This window comes from Molossus molossus, unplaced genomic scaffold (assembly GCF_014108415.1).
Source record: "Molossus molossus isolate mMolMol1 unplaced genomic scaffold, mMolMol1.p scaffold_m16_p_10, whole genome shotgun sequence".
NCBI lineage: Eukaryota > Metazoa > Chordata > Mammalia > Chiroptera > Molossidae > Molossus > Molossus molossus.
In genome coordinates, this window is record NW_023425345.1 from 81,837,421 (window position 1) to 81,855,694 (window position 18,274).

General features: G+C 34.4%; 1 protein-coding gene across 1 annotated transcript in view; it reads left to right on the top strand.

Moving 5' to 3' along the window:
- The window catches only part of LRRIQ1 (leucine rich repeats and IQ motif containing 1), a 201,070-nt gene extending 183,204 nt beyond the window's left edge, over positions 1–17,866 (top strand). The window contains exons 23-25 of the mRNA XM_036252998.1: positions 1,380–1,512; positions 4,329–4,389; positions 17,696–17,866. Of these exons, the coding sequence (XP_036108891.1) occupies positions 1,380–1,512; positions 4,329–4,389; positions 17,696–17,866 (365 nt within the window). The remainder of the gene's footprint in view (positions 1–1,379; positions 1,513–4,328; positions 4,390–17,695) is intronic.
- Positions 17,867–18,274: the final 408 nt, after the last annotated feature.

The following is an 18,274-nucleotide window of genomic DNA, read 5'->3' on the forward strand; positions in this document are numbered from 1 at the left end:
TCTTGAGAACTTGCTCCATTTTCTCCTTAGATTGAAAACTAGGGCCATTTTATTAATTGTAGCAGCAACTTTTAAGGAAAGATAAAAACATGATAGATATATTATCTTCAACATTTTCAGAATGACAAATGCTCAGCTTGTGTGTATACGTATGAGTGTGTGTGAGCTCATGCACCAAGCATTCAAAACAGGCTTTGCACCATGCTTCACTTATTTTCCAAACAACTTGCAGATATAAGGTGACTTTCTGTGTATGAGGATCTATGGTGGAAGAGTAGTTCAAATGAATAAATTAACATTTTAAATATTGGGTTTCAAACTATGACATTCTTGTGAGTTTGATTACCATGAGTTACTTTTCAACAGGTATATTTCTCTGGTTTACTGTCAACCAAACATACAAAACCATTTAGTCCCAAAACATTGTAATGCCACCAAAAAGGAACCAGCCTAAAAAGTCAAGTACATGAAAGAGGGCTCTAAACAACAAGTCTTCAGTTAACTCTGAAAAGCATGGCATTGATGTAGCAGCAGTGTCTGCAAATTTTTTTTAGAAATACAAATATATATATATATACGTTTGGAAATAAGGGTTAGAGTATTCTTTTTTAAATTATTTTTCTTTTATATTTGGTATATTTTATTCTTACCTAGTAGAATTTCTCTTCTTCATATTTTCCATAAACATTTTTATTGTTGTGTTTTCCCCCTCTTTAAAATAGGTATTATGGCATAAGCATATATAATCCTGATAGAAATTGTATTCCTAACTTAAACTATTATCTTACTCAAACCAAGCTTAGTTTTATATAAAATTAAAATTTTGTTTTAAATACATTTGTTGTATTTAAAAATTCTACATGTGGGTAAAGTTAGTATAAGAATAACTGGCCCTGGCCGGTTTGGCTCAGTGGTTGGAGCGTCGGCCTGCGGACCAGAGAGTCCCGGGTTTCGTTCCCACTAGGGGCATGTACAAAATAAATAAATAAATAAAATAAAGAATAACTGGACTTTAAAATAAGCCTGAAAAGACATCATAGTGGACAGAGAAATCTTCTTTTCATACAGGAATTGTACTGTCTGCCAAAAATAATTCTTTAAATTTTCTAATTATAAAAATACAGAACAACCGTTATAAAACACTTATAAAATGTTGGTTGCGTTCAAACATTTTCTTTATTTTTCAAAATAGGTGGATTTGAAACTCAAGCAGAAAAAGTACTTTGTGACTGACATTTTTCTTACAGGTGATTTAGCTCCTATGAATCAGCATTATTTTTTTCCCTTTCTTGTGATAAAATTTTTACCCTAAACTGAACTGTTTGGACAAAACTTGATCTCTTTAAATAATAAGTAAAATTTCCACATTTCTTTTCCAGTTAAGGAAGAAGAATCTATGTACAAGGACACCAAGGCACAAGAAAAATTAGAAAGGAGAAGAGAATATACATACCAGTGGCTTCACACACAGGTCGGAGTTCATGAAGCAACCAGGTCCAGAAATGTGAAATGGTAAGGTCATTTCCTTTAAATTAGATTTTTGTACTGTAAACACATCTTGAAAAGTTAAACCCAGGTTAACTGTGCTAAAACAAACATGACTTTGTCGCCAAACGCCAATATACCACGAAGCCAGATTATAAAAAGTCCTCTTATATAGAATAGATTTAATCACCCCTTATTATTTTTCATTCTAAGATGTGTAAGAAACTCTATTTCTGTAATGCTTAATAACAATAGATCAACTACACAAAAGATTCTACTTTATAAAATAAAATGCATAGTATTTATTAACTTTGTAAATATTATATGTAGTGCAAGTTGCATTCTATTTTATGTTATTTTTGTTATCATTTGTGTTTGGCAGTTAAAATTATAATTCAACCCTGATGCTGCCACTGTACCAGTCATGTAACTAATTTTCACTGGTGTCTCAATGCTAGTTTACTATCCTTTATAGTGAGATTATAGTATTTTATCCATCCCTCTCACAGGATAGAGGTGAGCTCACCAGGCTGAAGATATAAAATGTTTTATGTAGCAACAAACAGGTCAATTGATTTTAGTTACATGAATGTATGTAGTATTAGTTTGCAAGGGCTGCTATAACAAAATACCACAGATTGGGAGGTTTAAACAGCAGAGATTTATTTACTCACAGTTCTTGAGATTACAAATCCCAGATCAAAGAGTCAGCAAGTTTGGTTTCTTTGGAGGTCGGTGCCTTGGCTTGCAGATGGCCACCTTCTCATTGTGTCCTCACATGGTCATCCCTCATCTGTGTTGTCTATATTCAGATCTCTTCTTACAAGGACACTGGTCATACTGGATTAGGGCTAACCCATATGACTTCATTTTACCTTCATTACCTCTTTTAAGCCCCTGCACCCAAATACAGGCAAATTCTAGCTATTGAAGATTAGGACGTCAACATATGAATTTTGATGGAACAAAATTTAGCTGACCACAATGTAATATAAAGCATATATTTGCATAACCATTGAATCAAAATTTTAAGAAAATAAAAGCCCATGTTGTTGTTGTTAATCCTCACCCGAAGATGTTTTTCATTGATTTCTAAATAGAGCGGAAGGGAGGGAAGGAGGGAGAGAGAAACATCGATATGAGAGAGACACAAATTGGTTGCCTCCCACAGAATCCTGACAGGGGCTGGGTATTGAACCTGCACCCCAGGTATTGACCTTGACTGAGAATCAAACCCAGGACCCTTTGGTCCATGGGCTGATGTTCTAAACAGTAAACCAAACTGGCCAGGGCCAGAGATAATATTTTTGATACAAATTTTCAAGACTTTCATTTTATCTGCATATATGCACCAAAAAAGTAAAAAAAATAAAAAAATGCTATTTTAAGCATTTATTAAATGTATAAATTGATATGGAATCTAAATGTAGATGATACTTTGGAAATGTTTCCAGGCATTGTGGGTAATGACTGCTTAAATTAGTAACAAATAAACAAAATCTTACAATTATGAGAGTTAAAACTTAATTTAACAGCAAGTTAAAATATATAAAAAAAATCAAAATTTTAAATAATATATATGAATTAAAACTTCATATGTGGTTAATTTTATCAATGTGATTCTTTTAAAATATGGAAAAAAGAGTGAAGTGAAATTTAAGAAAGATTTTAAAATCTGGATTGTTATGCCATTTTGTTGTGAACAGAGACAGTAGGAATAAAAGAAATCAACATCTGAGAATTTGTTATTTCACTAAGTATTCTAATTAATGTAAGCAAAACTTGTTTTATGTTGATATTAATCAATTTAGTATAATTCACAAGAAGAAATCCTTAGAACTATAAAAAAAAATGTAATATAACCTGTAGCATACATTCTATATTAACCAGATATCAGAGGCATGGTTCAGAGGTTTTAAAGTATTATTAGAGATAATGTGAAAAATGAAAACTAATTCAGAATGTAGTTTACATAAGCTTACCCATTTAACAATATCCCTTACTCCTAAATAAATTATATTAAATAAATGATAAATATATGATACAACAATAAGCAATTGCTTATAGATTTTCAACTTTGAAATATAATATATAAAGGACTAGGTAGTAACATTTTAAGAAATATTATTTTCAAGAATGGAAGTTCTTGAAAAGCCAAGTGTTAATGATCTACTTTTAAACAGAAGTTAATTGTGAGCATTGATATAATGTATTAAACACACTAAAATTATTTTTTAAATATGTTTTTATTGATTTTTTTTTTTAGCGAGATAAGAAAGGAGAGCGAGAGAGAAACATCGATGTGTGAGAGAAACATTCATTGGCTGCCTCATGCACAACCCCGTGGGCATCACACCCACAACCCAGGCATGTACCCTGACCAGGAATCCAATCAGGACCTCTCAGTCCATGGGACAATGCTCAATCCACTGAGCCACACCGGCAGGGCCACACTAAAACTATTTTAAAAATAGGAAGCTTTGCTTTACTCTTAATACAAGTAAAATAATGTAGGTAAATGTAAATAAAGTATATTTTTTATAACTTATTAGCTATCATTCTTGTTTCTTTCAAATTTTTGTTTACTCTATATGTTTGTGTTTGGCAAAGAAGGGTCACATAAAAGTGTTATTTAGAAATTTAAGTTTTATGTCCAATTGAATTTTAAAATGACTATGGAAAGATGTAAATTTGTATGCACCTTTGTATATAACCCTATTTAAGAAAACTATTATTCACATTTTTAAAATTGCTAATTAATTTCAAATTTTTCACAGGGCATTTCTTTCATATTCTTTCTCTAAATTTATGTAATAATATTATTTCTGTTTTTGTCATTGCAGCAATCATTTCTTGCCTGAGTTAGATCCAGATGTACTTAATGGTGGAAGAGTTCAGCTTGTGGTAAGAAATGTGTTTACAGATGCAGAAAAGTTGTAGACCAAGTGCTCAATATGTGACACTTTAAGATATGTCCATATATTAGTGTAAGTTGTGAAGATATCAAACTGTATTTATTTGGGTTATTATCAAAATACTATGTACTAGAATAAAAATTTTTTCTCCACTTGTAGTATAACTTGGAAATATATTACTCTAAAATATTAATTCTACATGGTAGATTTTAAAATATTAGCAAGTTATAGTGTTTAATTTAAAATTAACAGGATATTACATAATAAAATTATTTTTTTTAATATTCAAAGAGGAGAATATTTGAGTGAAACAGCCAAGTACCCTCACATCTCAGAAAATTGTGGCCCCGGCCAATTTTGCTCAGCGGTTAGAGTACCAGCCCATGGACCGAAGGGTCAGAGGCATCCAGTCCAGTCGATGTGTTTCTCTCACATCGATGTTTCTCTCTCTCTCTCTCTCTCTCTCTCTCTCTCTCTCTCTCTCTCTCTCCCTCCCACTCCATCTAAAGATAAATGGAAAAATATGCTAGGGTGAAGAATTAAAAAAATAAAAAATAAATAATTGTGAATTCACCCACTTTAAGTCATAAAGTGTAAATTATCAGAGCTTGAAGAACAAACAAGTTTTAAACATGCTAACTAGAGTGTAAGCTCTAGGTAATATAACTGTCTGTGCTTTGCTAAAGTCAGTTGTGCTATACACGATTAGAAGGAAGCCAATGGAAACAGAGAGAATGGGCAATATGGAGTCTAGAAAAATGAGACCACAAAACATGAAATGTTCAGTGTGTTTCAGAGATGTCCAGTGAAGATGGTACCCTGACCAATGACAGAAGTATGTGGCTTCTTTGGCAGGTAAAAATTGATATATCAGGTGACCCTAACTTTAGGATTCTATCCATTTATATCAGTCAGCTAATACTCCTTGCCAGATTCTACATTCATCAAGAAAAGTGTTTATAATTTAGCCTGCTTTGTAGAATTTAGAACAGAAGATGATGTAGTTTCTAACAGAAACTGGTATTATATTATCCAGAACAGTTATATTCATCATTCTCAGGAACAACTCATTTAAGGAGCTTTCCTGAAAAAGGAGCACATTCTGGGGAGGCAGTAGCAAAAACTAATGTGCTTATGAAAATATTTATAGAATTTAGATTTGAAATAATCACTCTGCAAATATTTCCTTGCATTTTAGTAGAGACCCCTCTGGCAGAGTGGCATGAAGATTATCGCAGGAAAATTGGTACTTCAGTTTACTAACACCATACATATTACTGACTGACATGTCTCACATATTGTTAAGTGGCCACTTTGGAGCAAGAATGGGAAATATAAAAATGCCAAAAATTCCAGGATAAAGGAAGTGATATTACATGTAATTGCTACACTTCTAAAAAGCAATGAAAGCAGATTTGGTAGATTATTAACATATGACAAATACATAGCACTGAAAAGTGTTTGTTTTTTTTTTCATATTGAAGAGGTATAGCTGAATACAAACACAAGGTAAATGACAATAGAGCAGAAATACACATTCTGTATGTGCATGAGTGGACACAGGGAAGAAATCAAGGAAGGACGTAAGCCAAAAAGATACTGGGTGAACTGAAGGCCTAGAGCAGAAACCATGCAGGGTTTGGGGAATGAAAGCACCTACTTGTGTCAGGGAACTGGACACAGATAACTGCACAGCTGGGACCAGGCTACAACAGAATTAAATAAGAAAAAGCTGCAACTGCCTCTGCTATTAGATCCTCAAAGACATAAGATTAACATCCATAATAAAAAGACAGAAAATTTGTCCTTGCCGGTTTGGGTCAGCGGTTAGAGCATCAGCCCACGGACCAGAGAGACCTGGGTTCGGGTCCCACTAAGGCAGTGGTTCTCAACCTTCCTAATGCCACGACCCTTTAATACCGTTCCTCATGTTGTATGTGGGCGCATCTGCATGTGGGCGGACCCGCCTGGAGACGGATAGAGGAGTGGTGTCTAAGACCATCGGAAATATGTGTTTTCTGATGGTCTTAGGCGACCCCTGTGGAAGGGTCATTTGACCCCCAAAGGGGTCACAACCCATAGGTTGAGAACTGCTGGGCTAAGGACTTGTACCTCGGTTGCAGTGTGTTCCTGGCCCTGGTTGGGGTGGTGTGGGTGGCAACCAGTCGATGTGTCTCTCTCACATAGATGTTTCTCTCTCTCTCTTCCTCCCACTCTGTCTAAAGATAAATGCAAAAAAAAAAAAAAAGGAAAAATGTCCTCAGGTGAGGATAAAAAAAAAAAAAAAAGACAGAAAATTAGAAAACAAAATTAATCAAATTTTAATTAGAGGACAGGTAGATATGCAAATTCTAGAAATAAAATATTATCATTGAAATAAAGTCTGGACTGGACACCAAAAAAGAGAGAATTGGTGAATTGAAAGATTATCTACAGCTCTCTTTAGAAACAAAGTGGAGGAGGCAGCAGTGTTCTGAGAGGGCAGCCATCACCACCACGAGCCTCCTTCACAAGCCCCAGAGTGAGATGACCCCGGAGGAGCTGCAGAAACGGGAAGAGGAGGAGTTTAACACAGGCCAACTCTTAGTGCTCAAGTATTTGGTCAAAAACCACACCCATCAACTGTCGCAACAAAGAAGAAGCTCTTGCCCTGGCCTGTTTGGCTCAGCGGTTAGAGCGTCGGCCTGCGGTCCTGAGAGACCCGGGTTCGGTTCCCGCTAAGGGCGCGTACCTCCGTTGCAGTTTGTCCCTGGCCCTGGTCGGTTGTGCAGGTGGCAGCCACTCGATGTGTCCCTTTCACGTCGATGTTTCTCTCTCTCTCTCTGTTCCTCTCTCTCCCTCCCACTCTACCTGAACAAAAAATGGAAAAATGTCCTCGGGTGAGGATAAAAAAAAAGAAAGAAGAAGCTCTTCCTGGGCCATTTGAAGGCTTTTGATAGGCACTGCAACATGGTGCTGGAGAATGTGAAGGAGATGTGGACTGAGGTTCCCAAGAGTGGCAAAGACAAGAAGTCCAAGCCAGTCGACCAGGACAGCTCCATCTCCGAGCTATTCCTGGGCAGGATTTGGTCACTGAGGTCCTGTGGGTCTTGCTCATTGCTGGAAGGTAGAGGCTTCCTCCCTGACGTCGGAGCTCGTTCCCCTGTCCCTCAAACACCTGATCTTTGACGTGAGAACAATAAAATCGTGTGTATTTCTAAAAAAAAAAAAAGAAAAAGATTATTTACAAAAGAACAATAATTAGATTGACAGGTGAAATTATGTCAGGCCCAACTGGTGTGGCTCAGTGGTTGAGCATCGACCCATGCACCAAGAGGTCACCAGTTCGATTCCCAGTCAGGGCACATGCCCAGGCTGTGGGCCCGATCCCCAGTGGGGGGCATGCGGGAGGTGGCCAATCGATGTTCTCTCTCATCGATGTTTCTATCTCTCTCTCCCGCTCCCTTCCTCTATCTCTAAAATCAATAAAGAAAAAAATATTTTAAAAAAATTATGTCAGAAATGTGCATACCAAAAAACAATAGAGTTATTTGCTAATATTAGAGATAAATATACATATCATCCACTTTACTAATTTTCAGGAGGTAGGACAAAATAAAACACTCAAATAAATGCTGGGTGTTGGTAAAATCTGTTTTTCAAACAAGATCAAACGTATTGTGTGACTGACATGAATGAGAAAAATGCAAAGAAAATACCATTTTACCTGTTTCCAAATATATATTAAAAAGTGCATTATTGATCTAGACAGTTATATTGCTGATTAAACTTGTCCACCCCTGCCCCAAACGTCAGGAATTTCCTACAGAAACAGATATAGTTCAGCTTCCTCAGGAAACATATTCTGCAATTTTGATATTTGATTGGAAGACATTTATTGGAGAAGGCTTTCAGGAACAACCCCTTTGAGGGACGAAAGAAGCAGGATCGAGCAGATAGAAAAGGTGAACTGCAATAAAGTTGCAGCAGAAGTAGGAGATTTTGTGGTGGAAAAGCCCTTTTGAGCTGTTCCAGATTGAGACTAATAGACCAGGATATTATGCCCCTGCATCTTGGCCTCAAGAGAGGGTGTTAACTTGGGCAAGCAAGCTCTCTTCTGCAAAGGACCATTTCCAGAGAGAAACTCAGCTGAGAGCCACCAGGCTTCAGTTTTTTCAGCAGCTGGAGGAATCTGATTCAGCTGTTGAAGGTGATCTGAGAGGGATATCATAATATTCACTACACTCAGTAAGATTACTATTCAGGGATGCAATAAGTTAGCATATAAAATGTGTCAATTATACCCAATTTAATCTATAAATTAAGAGTTCTTCTAAACAAAATTACAGCTGTTGTTTTAGAAACTTGAAAAATCTCATTTGAAAATGTGTATTGATGAATAAAAAAAAAACAAAAACAAGATTATATAGGGCAACTCTGAAAAAAGAATAACAACTGGTGTCACAAGATGTAAAGATTTAATACAAAGCTAAAGTAAACTTTTGGTGCTGACACAGGCATGGATAAATAGACCAATGAATATGAATAGTGGGTTCAGGAATAGACCTGTGACTATATTGGAATGTACTATGTGATAAAGGTAGGAAACATCAGATTGTTTAGTAAATGGCATTCAGTAAACTAGCATTAAGAAAAAATATCAGCTATCTATAGAGCATATACACCCTTTACAACAGTCATATGGAATTCAGAAGGTTTGAAGACTAAAATGTGAAAAGTAAAGCTATAAAACTGATCAAATAAAAAATGTGTCTTTGCAACTTAACAATGAAGAAAGATTTCTTTAAAAAGATAAAAATAGTACAAATTATTTGGCAAAAAAAAATGTGTTAAATGAAATATTCCTTTCTGTAAAGGATTTTATAGAAAAGGTTAACAGATTATAGACAGCTACATTTAGTTTTCAATGCTAAAAACTAACAATAGCTTAATATTGAAATGCAAAAGAACTGGTTCGACTGGTGTGGCTCATTTGAGCATCCTCTCATGCAACAAGAGGTTGCAGGTTCGATTCTCAGGCAGGGCATGTGCCTTGGTTGCGGGCTCAATCCCCAACAGGGGGGTGTGCAGGAGGCAGTGGATCTATGTTTCTCTCTCATCTATAGTTTTATCTCTCTCTCCCTCTTCCTTCCTCTCTCTCTTAAATCAATAAAACCTATTTTAAAAATATTTTTACATACAAAAGAACTCCTGCTAGTGAACAAGATAAAGTCAGGTAACCAAATGAAAAAGAACTAGAATTATAAATATAATAGAAAAGGAATATACATAGTTCACAGAGATGATGTTTTAATGCATAAAAGTATAAAAAATATGCTCAGTTATATGACCAGAAGAATAAAAATTAAAACTAAGAAGTTTCATGACTATATTCAACAGAATGGCAAATATTGGAAAATTGGGTAACGCAAAGAGCTATCAACAATGTGGAAACACATACAGCTGGTGAAAGTAGAAGCTGGTACCGTCACTCTGGAAAGAAATCTCTGTGTTCATTAAAGTAGGTCTTTGTATTCCTTCTTACACTTCAAACCCATTATTGCAGGGAATACATACACACACACACACACACACACACACACACGTGCGCGCATACACATATATATAATTTTATGGATATAATGTACAAATATATAATCTACAAATAAACTAGAAATGTACAAATATATATATTCCATTTACCACAATGTAAAATATTTAAGGATAAATGTTAACATTAGGAAGTCAAGACCCCCTACAATAATATCAAACTTTGCCTTTAAAAATCAGAGCTATACAGCCCTGGCCGGTTTGGCTCAGCGGTTAGAGCGTCAGCCTGCGGTCCCGAGATACCCGGGTTCGGTTCCCGCTAAGGGCACATACCTCGGTTGCAGTTTGTCCCTGGCCCTGGTTAGGTTATGTGGGTGGCAACTACTCGATGTGCCTCTTTCACATCGATGTCTCTCTCTCTCTCTCTCTCCCTCCCTCCCTCCCACTCTATCTGAACAAAATGTCAAAAAAATGTCCTCGGGTGAGGATAAAAAAAAAATCAGAGCTATACCATATTTATGAGTAGGAAAACTCAAATTATAAGGTGTCAATTCTCCACATATAATCTGTACATTTAGTATACTCCAAGAAGGCTTTTTAGTAGAAATGGACAAATTTTAAAATGTATATAAAAAGGCAAAGATTAATCAATGTAATCTTGAAAAAAAGTAGTAAGGATACACACTACCTGATTTAAAAACTGCCATATACCTCCAGTAATCAAGAATATATACAAATGTGCCCTGGCCAGTTTGGCTCAGCGGTTAGAGCGTCGGCCTGCGGTCCGGAGAGACCCGGGTTCGGTTCCCGCTAAGGGCATGTACCTCGGTTGCAGTTTGTCCCCGGCCCTGGTTGGTCGTGCGGGTGGCAGCCACTCGATGTGTCCCTTCACATCGATGTTTCTCTCTCTCTCTCCCTTCCTCTCTCTCCCTCCCACTCTATCTGTACAAAAAATGGAAAAATATCCTCGGGTGAGGATAAAAAAAATATATATACACAAATGCAAAGATTAATCAATGTAATCTTGAAAAAAAGTAGTAAGGATACACACTACCTGATTTAAAAACTGCCATATACCTCCAGTAATCAAGAATGTATATTATGTGCATACAGATAGAAAAATCAATCAATAGAAAAGAATAGAGTCCAGAAAAATTAAAACACTTATAAGATTATTTTATTTTGCTTAAAGATACCAAAGCAATTAAAAGAGGAAAAGAATATTTTTTCAACAAATATTACTGTACAATTGAATATCTACAAGGAAAAAAGTGAATCTTCATTTCTATTTCACATTGTACTTAAAAATGAATATGAGATGAATTATGGGCCCAAATGTAAAAGCTAAAATTCTAAAACTTCTCAGAAAACAACATGGGAAGATATTTTTTACAAAACTGGGGTTAACAAAAATGTCTTAGGTAGAATACAAAAATTATCTATCAAAAAAATAAAAAATATGAATTGTACTGCATCAAATTTTAAAGTATTGGCACTTAGAAAAACTCATTCAGAAAATGAAGAGAAATGAAAAGTCAAACCACATCCTGGGAGAAAAATAATATTCTCTTTCTCCTAGTAATCTTTTTTTCTTTTCCTCTCCCTCTCACCTCCAATCCTTCATGTGCAGAGACTCCCTCCCCCACACTAACATGTCAAACAAAGGACTTGTATCCATGATATATTTTTTAAAACTTTAAAAATCAATAATATAAAGACAATAACCCTCAAGTCATTAAAATACTGAAAAATATTTGAGTTCACAAGGAAGATATTTGAATGGTTAATAAGGACATTAATTTAAATTAAAACAGCAATAAGGTACTACTACACCACACTAAAATGGTTAAAATTTAAAAGCCAGAAAACACAGATGTGGGCAAAGATATGGAACAACTAGTATCCACATACATTACAGATATAGTGAAAAATGATATAACCATTTTGAAAAATAGGTAGATTCATGTAAAACTATACATGCTTCTATCCAATTAGCCATAGTTCATCTTCTAGATGTTTACCCAAGGGAAATGAAACAAATGTTGATAAAGTCCAAAAATGTTAATGATCTAAATATTTATCAACAGAAGAATGGATTAACTGGATTATTCTTGCAATAACATACATACTCAGAAAAGAAAAGAAATGAAGAACTGATACACATAGCAACATGGGTGAATATAAAAAACAATATACTGTCCAGCTGGTGTGGACTGAGCATCATCCCATGGACTGAGAGATTCCGGTTCAATTCCCAGTCAGGACACATTTCCCAGTTGTGGGCTCGAACTCCCATAGGGGGTGCAGGAGGCAGCCAATTGGTGTTTCACATCAATGTTTATCTCTCTCTCTCTCCCTTCCTCTCTCTCCAAAAACAACAACAATAAAAATATATTTTAAAAAATAATATACTGAATTAAAGCAGCAGATACAGAAAAGTACTTACTGTATGATTGTAGTTATAGTAAGTTCAAGATCAGAGAAAACTAAGCTGTCCAATGGTGAAAGAAATCAGAACAGTAGTTTAGTAGTTGCTTCTGAGGATGAATTACTGGACGGAGGCACAAAGGATCTATTTGATAGGCATATTAGTCAGGATTCACCAGAGAAACAGAGAAACAGATCCAATAGGATGGTTATACACATACACACAAATATATATCTTTATTATGAATATATATATATGTGTGTGTGTGTGTGTGTGTGTATATATATATATATATATATGATGTGTGTGTGTATCCATACTATTGGATCTGTTTCTCTGGTGAACCCTGACTAATATGATATACACACACACACAATAATGTGTGTGTGTGTGTGTGTGTGTGTGTGTTTGTATCTTATCTCTTTTTTTTTTTTTTTTTTTTATCCTCACCTGAGGACATTTTTCCATTTTTTGTTCAGGTAGAGTGGGAGAGAGAGAGAGGAACAGAGAGAGAAACATCGATGTGAAAGGACACATCGAGTGGTCGCCACCCGCACAACCGACCAGGGCCGGGACAAACTGCAACCGAGGCACGCGCCCCCAGCGGGAACCGAACCCGGGTCTCTCAGGACCGCAGGCCGACGCTCTAACCGCTGAGCCAAACCGGCCAGGGCTGTATCTTATCTCTTTATAATGTATACAGGACCTAGAATAGCCAATGCAATCTTGATAAAGAACAATAAGACATACTACTCAATTTCAAGACTCTCATATTCAGAATGAAACTTACACCATTGGCCCTTTAGTCTATCTATCCATTCAACTAGAAAATCAATCTATCTATCTACCATCTATCATCTATTTATCTAATCTACATATCTATCATATGTCTATATATAGAAGGGTATTTTTATAGATTTTTTTTATTATAAGGAATTATATGTTACTTGTTATAAGGAATTGGCTCATTTGATTATGGAGTCTGTCCCATGATCTGCTATCTGCAAGCTAAATCCTAAGAAAGCCTCACGGTACAGTTCTGGTCTGAGTCAGAAGTCCTAGGAAGCAAAAGAACTCATGGACATGGACAACAGTGTGGTGATGGCAGTGGGGAGGGTTGTTGGTGGAGGTGGAAGATGGCATAGAGGAGATAAATGGTGGTGGGAAAATAAACGAATCAAGAACCAATGGTGTCAGTTCCAGTCTTAAGACAGGAGAGGACCTATGTCTCCCAGCTCCATAGGTCATACAGAGAGAATGAATTCTTCCGTTTTTGGTCTTTTTGTTGTATGCAGGCTGTCAATAGATTAGATGATGCCACCCACTTGAGAAGGCAATCTGGTGTACTTAGTCTGCTGATTCACATGCTAATATCTTCCAGAAACACCCTCACTGACAAACCCAGAAATAATGTTCAACCAAATATATCTGAATACCCTGTGGTTCAGTCAAGCTATCACATAAGATTAATTGTCACAGTAGTTATCTATAGTAAATAGTTGAAATGAAGAATGTAATTTAAAAAATGAGCAAAGACATTAAATAGATACTTCACCAAAGAGAATATTCAGATGAAAATAGCACATGAAAAGATTAAACATCATAAATCACTAGGGAAATTGTGAAAGCAGCTATTATAGTGGTTAAAATAAAATATGGACAATACCACGTGCTGACGAATATGTAGATTTGAATTTCTCATACATTACTACCAAGAGTGGTACAACCAATGGGAGAAAATTTTGCTAATTTCTTATAAAGGTAAATATACACTTAACATATGACTCCATAATTCTGCTCCTGACCATTTTTCCTGGAAAAATGAACTTATGTTTAATCAAAAGCCTATATATAAATGTTCATAATAGTTTTATTTGTAATAGCCCAAAATTGGAAACAACCCAAATCTCATTCAATGAGTGAAAGAATAAACAAATGGTGGTACATACATACAATGGAAATGCAATAAAAAAATAGTAAAAAGCAATAAAAAAGAACAACTCTTGATACATACAAAGACTTTGATCTCAAGAGCATTGCTCTGAATTAAAAAAAAAAAATCTCAGAAGGTTACATACTATATGATTTCATTCACAAAAATAACATTCTCAAAAACATACAATTATAGTGATGTCTCCATCACATATTAGTAGTTGCCTTTGGTTAGGTTTGGGAAAGAAGGTATGACTCTAAAGGGAGTTTTTTTGAGAAGATGAAACATCCTGTGTCCTGATTGCAGTGGTAGTTATATAAATTTGTGCATACAATAAAATATTATAGAAATATAAAGAAACCAAAAAACTTATACATGTGAAAATTGGTGAAGTCTTAATAAGATATGTGGTTTAGTAATGGTATTGCACTTCTATCAATTTCTTGGTTTTAATAATCATATTTTGGTTCTATTTCCTTGGGGTAAGTTGGGTGGATAATAAACAGGGAATTATCTGTACCAATTTTTCCAACTTTGAGAGTTCTCACTTACTTCAAAATACAATGTTTTTAAATGATTGAAATTCATGTCTAAGTTTTGTGCATTTCATTGTATGTAAATTATAGCTCTGTAAACATTTAAATTTCCTTCCATGCCCTCAAAAGTTATATAACAAGACTTTTCTGCCTTATTATATAAAAACAGGGGTTTGTGCAATGAGGAATGAAGGAGTATGCATAACTCAGCTTTCCGCAACCAAAGATAAAAGTGGTTTTAAATCATTCGCATGTCTAGACATATACTAAATTTTTTGAATATTTATATGTAGACATATTACAAGACAGCTTATAAGTGAACTTTATAGTATTTTATCTCTCTTTTAAAAAAATATCTGGATAATAAATAAATGGGTATTTATTTTTATGTGTGCTGTTTAATATGTCTTAACTTCTAAAAATACAAAATATTAAAAATAAATAATAAAATCTTGCTTATGAAAAAAAAGGAACTAACTCCCTATTTTGATGGTTTGTTTGTTTGTTTTTATAAATAAAAGTCTCTCTTTTTAATTAAGTTGCCTGGATTGGAGATTAATCAGAATCCACATACTTTAAAAGTCATATTCCAAAATTTATACCTCTAATTTTATTGCGAGAATATGGAGGAAAAGTATTACAAACCTTGGGGCTACAAATGTTACCTGTTCTGAAAATAAAAGTCTAAAAACAATTTTACAAAATTACTTTTTAATATTTTCTATTGAATTACACATAAAAATTCTTACCTGACATTAACTTAAAACTGTTATCATCACACAAAATGTTTAATATTCCAGTGTTTTAAAATTAAATATACATTTTTATAGAATAAGTGTTAAATGCATGATAAGTTATATTCAGTTTTTAAGTACGTCCATTTTGCATGATATAGAAGAAAAGATGTATTTTATTTATAATTTCTCTAATTGTTAGCAGTAATGGAAAGAATGATGTTCAATTTGAAAACCAATGTTTTCAAAAATAGAGTCTGAACAGTGATGCATGTGTGGCTGTGTCAGGTGCACGGAGGCACCTTGATTAACATTTCTAGGTTTGCATTTAAGCTGTGAGGTAGCACCACTGTGAAATCATGTGTTCCTGTTAAGTCTCACTCCTAATTTGAATCCCTGTTATAATCTTAATAAATTAGTAACTAACATTGTTTTCTAGCTCAGAAGAAGCATTTGGAGATTTTTTGGAAGGCATATGTTCAAAAATATGTTCTTGACGTGTAAATATTGTCTTATTTGGGGAGAGGTGGATTTCTACATTCTATTAGGCATAGTAAACCTACGTCATCAAATTGAAACGAATAAATCCTAATTTTAAAATCTTGAAGCTTACATTTAAAGTATCTTTAGCCAGCAGGCAGGTCCTCTATGTGGTTAACATTTTTTCCTTGTTTTGTAACTGGTCTCACTGTAACTGTGGTATTGCTGTGGTATTTCCTTCTCATTCTTGACTAGTTTGTTGTTGTTGTTGTTGTTGTTGTTGTTCATTTGTTTTAAAGTCTTAGTATTGATTAAGCTATTCTGAGGGAACATTAGACACATACTCTTGTGTACTAAATTGAAATAAAATTCAGAAAGAATGTGTGATACTTTTCATATTAATCACAAATGTATATTGGAAGCCAAATGTTTCTTATTTCATTTTAAACAGTTTTCTATTGCGGTTATTTTATTTTATTTTATTTTATTTTATTTTATTTTATTTTATTTTATTTTGACAATACAATTGTATTCCTTAGCCAGGTACATGAAAAAGTGGCTGACATTATAAAATGGGTTCTGTTCTGAGCGCAGCAATAGTAAACGTGCTTGCTTAACAATGAGAAGGTCATGCATGTCAGGGTGGGAAGAAGTGGGAAGGGGGAGGAAGGCAAACATCGGAATTTGAAAGAAGACGATCTTGAGATGCTGTTTTCATGAGTTTTTCTAGCTCATCATATAGGGACAGCTTTTTAACCACAGTGATGATTTTATGGCTTTATTTAAATGTTTCTCACATCAAACATTACAAAGACAGTGCTTACTCACAGGATCTCAAACATCCTGTGGTTTGGGTTAAGTCCCAGCTACTTTGAAGCTGCTTTGCTTTGCATCACTGCATTACCCCCAACTCCGTGCCTAAATCCTGATAAATCTTTAGTTGATGATATTAGACATTCTGTAAAACAATATTTGATGGGCAAGAAACAATTCTTTCAACTCTTAGGTTTAGTCCAAAATAGTAATGAAAGTTCAGAGGGTAATGTTAGATGAAATAAATTACCTAATTCTTATGTCCTTAATATATTTTGAAATTTCTATATATTTACCATTATCCCCAAAATAGACATAATGTATAGTATTTTTATTAATAATTGTTGTAAAGAGAAGGTAGAGATCTTTTGTGACTTTATAGTATACAAATGTGAAATGAAAGACATTTCAGGGCATTTTATGGAGAAAACTAATACTTATAAGTGTTAAATATAAATATTGCAGAACATAATCCAATATGACATTTCTAACATTCAATTAAGAATTAAATAATATTCTTGGTAAATAAGTGATGCTAAACTGTGTAAAGTTTCATCAGTTGCCTTTAAGATTGATTTTCATCAAAATTACTGTACTAAAATGTTTTCTTTTGTTGTACAGACGCAAATAGCAAACCTCAATTTTAAAATCGACTCTTATTTGTGAAAAATGCTTTGACATAGTGCATTTGTTCTGCCTGGGCAGCAATAAAGGATTGTGGTATCATTTTGAAGAAGGTTGTTTGACAGAGCCTGTTTGTTTATTTGGGGTAATGTGAGCTGCATTCAGAAAATGCCATATTTTGTTTCATGATTGTATACATTCTCTCCCATTGCTCCCAGGCAAGACTTGTAAGCAGAGAAGACACGGATTTAGACCTTTCTTCCATGACCAGTGGAAGTGCTTTGTCTGTGAAGAAAGAAAAAAAAAATCAGGCACACAGACACTCAGCGAGATCTTCAAGTAAGTTGTGGTTTCCTTCAGAATTAATTCAGAAATCACAAATGAATTGATGGAACCTAATGCCAACAAGCATTCTTTTACATATAGGGGGTAGAATGCCAGCAACCAGAACTGCCAAAAATGTGTATTTGAATTTTTTCTTTCCTTAAATGTCTTCTTTTGATATAAACAAAATTAAATTATTTCTAAAATTAACAACACAGCTATTTTAATTATATTCTGTGACTCAATGATCTACTCTCCCACCCCCTGATGGATCATATTGAATTCTTTGATCATTTAGTTCTGAAAGAATTTTTTTTTAGGCTAATTGTAAAAAGTTGGATTTATATATCAAAGTAGCGTATTTTGGGACTTCTGTCATTGATTTAATAGATGTTGTAGGTAAAGTTAAATTTTAAAGAAAAGTTTTTTAAAAATAGCAGATTTTAGATAATATCATACTGTCAAAACCATGC